Source organism: Triticum aestivum, chromosome 1A (assembly GCF_018294505.1).
Source record: "Triticum aestivum cultivar Chinese Spring chromosome 1A, IWGSC CS RefSeq v2.1, whole genome shotgun sequence".
NCBI classification, from domain to species: Eukaryota; Viridiplantae; Streptophyta; class Magnoliopsida; order Poales; family Poaceae; genus Triticum; species Triticum aestivum.
In genome coordinates, this window is record NC_057794.1 from 462683799 (window position 1) to 462688768 (window position 4970).

Below are 4970 nucleotides of genomic sequence, written 5' to 3' on the forward strand. Positions count from 1 at the left end.
ATGAGATTTTCTCACTCGTATCGATGCTTAAAAGTCTGTCCAAATCATGTTAGCAATTGCCTTATTTTATGAAATCTGGCAATGGATAACAAAAGTGCAATCCTTAATGAATTTCTTAAAGGAAGAGTTGTATATGATGCAACTAGAAGGTTTTGTCAATCCTAAAGGTGCTAACAAAATAAGCAAGCTCCAGCGATCCATCTATGGACTGGTGCAAGCATCTCGGAGTTGGAATAAACGCTTGATAGTATGATCAAATCATATAGATTTATACAGACTTGCGGTGAAGCCTGTATTTACAAGAAAGTGAGTGGGAGCACTACAAAATTTCTGATAAGTATATGTGAATGACATATTGTTGATCAGGGATAATGTAGAATTATTCTGCAAAGCATAAAGGAGTGTTTGAAAGGAGTGTTTCAAAGAAAGACCTCGGTGAAGCTGCTTACATATTGAGCATCAAGATCTATAGAGATAGATCAAGATGCTTGATAAGTTTTTTCAATAAGTACAAACCTTGACAAGATTTTGAAGTAGTTCAAAATGGAGCAGTCAAAGAAAGAGTTCTTGCCTGTGTTACAAGGTGTGAAATTGAGTAAGACTCAAAGCACGACCACGGCAGAAGATAGAAATAGAATGAAAGTCATTCCCTATGCCTCAGCCATAGGTTCTATAAAGTATGCCATGCTATGTACCAGATCTATTGTATACCCTACACTGTGTTAAGCAAGGGAATACGATAGTGATCTAAGAGTAGATCACTGGACGGCGGTCAAAATTATCCTTAGTGGAATAAGGAAATATTTCTCAATTATGGAGGTGACAAAAAGGTTCGTCGTAAAAAGTTACATCGATGCAAGTATTGACACAGATCTGGATGACTCTAAGTCTCGATCTAGATACATATTAAAAGTGGGAGCAATAAGCTAGAGTAGCTCCGTGCAGAGCATTGTTGACATAGAAATTCGCAAAATACTTACGGATCTGAATGTGACAGACCCGTTGACTAAAATTATCTCACAAGCAAAACATGATCACACCTTAGTACTCTTTGGGTGTTAATCACATAGCGATGTGAACTAGATTACTGACTCTAGTAAACCCTTTGGGTGTTGATCACATATCGATGTGAACTATGGGTGTTAATCACATGGTGATGTGAACTATTGCTGTTAAATCACATGGCGATGTGAACTAGATTATTGACTCTAGTGCAAGTGGGAGACTGAAGGAAATATGCCCTAGAGGCAACAATAAAGTTATTATTTATTTCCTTATATCATGATAAATGTTTATTATTCATGCTAGAATTGTAATAACCGGAAACATAATACATGTGTGAATACATAGACAAACAGAGTGTCACTAGTATGCCTCTACTTGACTAGCTCGTTAATCAAAGATGGTTATGTTTCCTAACCATGGACAAAGAGTTGTTATTTGATTAACGGGATCACATCATTAGGTGAATGATCTGATTGACATGACCCATTCCATTAGCTTAGCACCCGATCGTTTAGTATGTTGCTATTGCTTTCTTCATGACTTATACATGTTCCTATGACTATGAGATTATGCAACTCCCGTTTGCCAGAGGAACACTTTATGTGCTACCAAATGTCACAACGTAACTGGATGATTATAAAGGTGCTCTACAGGTGTCTCTAAAGGTACATGTTGGGTTGGCGTATTTCGAGATTAGGATTTGTCACTCCGATTGTCGGAGAGGTATCTCTGGGCCCTCTCGGTATATTGGACGACTATATTCGAACATCGGAAAGGTTCCGAGTGATTCGGGTATTTTTCGGAGTACCGGAGAGTTACGGGAATACGGGGAAGAGTATTGGGCCTTAATGGGCTTTAGTGGGAAGGAGCCAGGAGGTGGCGCGCGCCCCTCCCAAGCCCAGTCCGAATTGGACAAGGGGTTTGGGGCGCGGCCCCCCTCTCCCTTCCTTCTCCACTTCCCTCCTTTCCCCCCTTCTCCTAGTTGGACTAGGAAAGAAGGAGTGGGAGTAGGACTCCCCTTGACGCGCCCTCCTCCTAGGGCCGGCCTCCTCCTCCCTTGCTCCTTTATATACGGGGGCAAGGGGGCACCCTAGACACACAAGTTGATCCACGTGATCATATTCTTAGCCGTGTGCGGTGCCCCCTTCCACCATAGTCCTCGATAATATTGTAGCGGTGCTTAGGCGAAGCCCTGCGACGGTAGTACATCAAGATCGTCACCACGCCGTCATGCTGACGGAACTCTTCCCCGACACTTTGCTGGATCGGAGTCCGGGGATCGTCATCGAGCTGAACGTGTGCTAGAACTCGGAGGTGCCGTAGTTTCGGTGCTTGATCGGTCGGGCCGTGGAGACGTACGACTACATCAACCAAGTTAACGCTTCCGTTGTCGATCTACAAGGGTACGTAGATCACACTCTCCCCCTCTCGTTGCTATGCATCACCATGATCTTGCCCGTGCGTAGGAATTTTTTTGAAATTACTACGAAACCTAACAGTAGTATCATATACTAATAGCATGCATATGATACTAGTGTATTATACTATTTTTATAGTGCATAATATCATAAATGATCTTATTTATTATCATGCATGACACATAGTAGGATAACATACATTATGATACGGCATCTACCTATGTTACTCTAACCCCCTCTCTCTTCTTTAATCGTATGCCACATCAGCGTGGTTGCTAGTTCCCCGTGCATGATACCGGCTAAGACACCATCACTATGGCCAACCTAACATATGCATGTTAGGAATGTGAATTACTCCTCACCATGACTAGCCTAAGTAGTAGTGAAAATACACAACAATACTACTAGTATTACCAATATACTTAGTTTTTATCTTACAAAAATGATGTGTAGATTGAATTTGAACTAGTCATTTAATTACATAACAGATAGGTATCTTGTCAATTCACTTTGAAACTTTCGGAATTTGAAAAGGTGTTCGCTTAGACAAAAAGAAATCTGAAACAGCTTATATTCAGCAACACCCTTAAGCTTTGCATGCGTTCACGCTTGGTCCATTTATGTCCTATGCTTGAGGAGGTAGAGGTGTTTTATGAGCAGCGCGCAAGATTCACTCAGAGATCATGTTCCAAGAGTTCTTCACTCAGTATAGACAGATATGTTTTTGAAAAGTTATAGATAGAAATGCAACAACCAGCTAGGCCTAGATTTGGCCTATAAAAGTCCAATAATTTCCAGTTTGCACGTCCATTGAACATGTGGAAAAAACTGTGGGTAGTGATGCATTCTGTGCGTCGAACTTTATTATCCTGCTCACCCACTTGCTGGCGTGCATGCATAGCAGATTGCCAAGCAAGGTGCTAAATCTACGCCTATAAATAGATGTGCTACTAGCTCTGGCCAACAACAACAACAACATAGCATTCCACTCACAACAATAAGAGATAAGTGAGAGCTTTGCTCAAAAACCTTAAAAACAACCATGAAGAACACCAAGCTTGTGGCGATCCTTCTCCTCCATGCCATCCTGGTCATGGGAATCCTTGCACACGTGAATGGTTCGTGGTCTTTCATGTTCTTTATTCTATTTTTTGCATAACAAACTTTGATTGTCCTTTTGCAATTCCATTGATGTCTTATATATCTTATAAGTGATTACTAATATGATAGCATGCCATGCATGCGTGCAGCCAACTACTTCCCCAAGTGTTGTGACAAATGTAGGTCGTTCTCGGGGGTTGACATATGTGACGACGCCCATCCTCAGTGCCCCAAGGGCTGCTCCACATGCCGCGCGGTGCAGACGGGCCGTGTCAAGACGTTCCGATGTGCCGACATGCGCTCCACCATCAACGGCACGTGCGGCCCACGCTGCAAGAAGAACTGACCGGTTCAAGCAAGAATTAGGAGATGTGTTTCGCCAAAAATAAAGCTCAGATGAGACGAGCATTGTGACCGTTTTTGTGCATAGATGTGGCCCCACATTGCATGCCGACAATGCATACACTATTGTCGGTCGCCGTCGTTTCATCATCACCATTGTTCTTGGTTTTAGTTTCCTCTTCAAGAGTAGTCTATTGTTGCTCACTTATCAGGTGCCCGTTGTATCCTTCGTGAATAAACACATATGTTGATTGTGTGTCTCCACTTAAAGCACATTTGTTCATGCCACGCGATTTTCTTAGGGACCAATGTTTAATATCTTTCTAGTTTTTTGCCTACTTAGAACGCTTATTATCCTACTATTTTATCTGTTCTAGAAGTCAAACTTTGTGGCTGCCAAATTGTTTGTAAAATTCCTAGTGCTCAGGCTATAGGTAGCCATACCCTCGTGGTCCCAATGTCTACACATATGTGCCAATTAATAAATTAACTGAGTCTACATAAGTTTGTATATAAGGAAATAGATGAGAAATACAACACAATTTTCCACATGTACCTCCCTTGAGAGGTAAGAGAACCCCCCCCCCCCACCCCATAGCTCTCTCTCGCATTCCCTCTCTATCATACATCGATGAACAATCATCCTCCTTAGTGGACAGTAGCGATGCGAAGAAGCTTGATGAGGTGTGTCGGCATTAACAACCCATGGAGGACCCGAAGCTGGGAGGTAGGGTGTGGAAGTTGGAGATGTGCATACAAATCCAAGTGAGGAATGAGATATGCCAAGATGCTAACCAATGGGCTTGCATGCAACTTACACCTTTTCTTGGGTAAATATCATCTCTCAACTATATCATGCGATGTGGTTAGTACGGAAGCAAGCCATGTTGATCTTGAAGACATTGGCCCTATGATGTGGATACCATACACAAGGTGGCATGGAATACGATGATGTTGCAATATGAGGCATGGCAGTGACCCAAAGATGATTGCCGGAGAGTGCGAGCATAGTTGTTCTTAGTGCTTATTTACCAAAATGATTTTAATTTAGTTATTTTGTGACATATCAGTTTCTTTTTTGGAACGATCTTGTGATGTTGTGCT

The 4970-nt window shown here is 42.1% G+C and overlaps 1 protein-coding gene across 1 annotated transcript; it reads left to right on the plus strand.

Annotated features, from left to right (window-relative positions):
• The first annotated feature begins 3380 nt into the window (after positions 1 to 3380).
• On the plus strand, positions 3381 to 4136 carry LOC123147880 (Bowman-Birk type proteinase inhibitor B6). Its single transcript, XM_044567230.1, has 2 exons — positions 3381 to 3541; positions 3674 to 4136. The coding sequence occupies exons 1-2, from the start codon at positions 3466 to 3468 to the stop codon at positions 3868 to 3870; spliced, it is 273 nt and encodes a 90-aa protein (XP_044423165.1). The 5' UTR covers positions 3381 to 3465; the 3' UTR covers positions 3871 to 4136.
• The last annotated feature ends 834 nt before the right edge of the window (positions 4137 to 4970 follow it).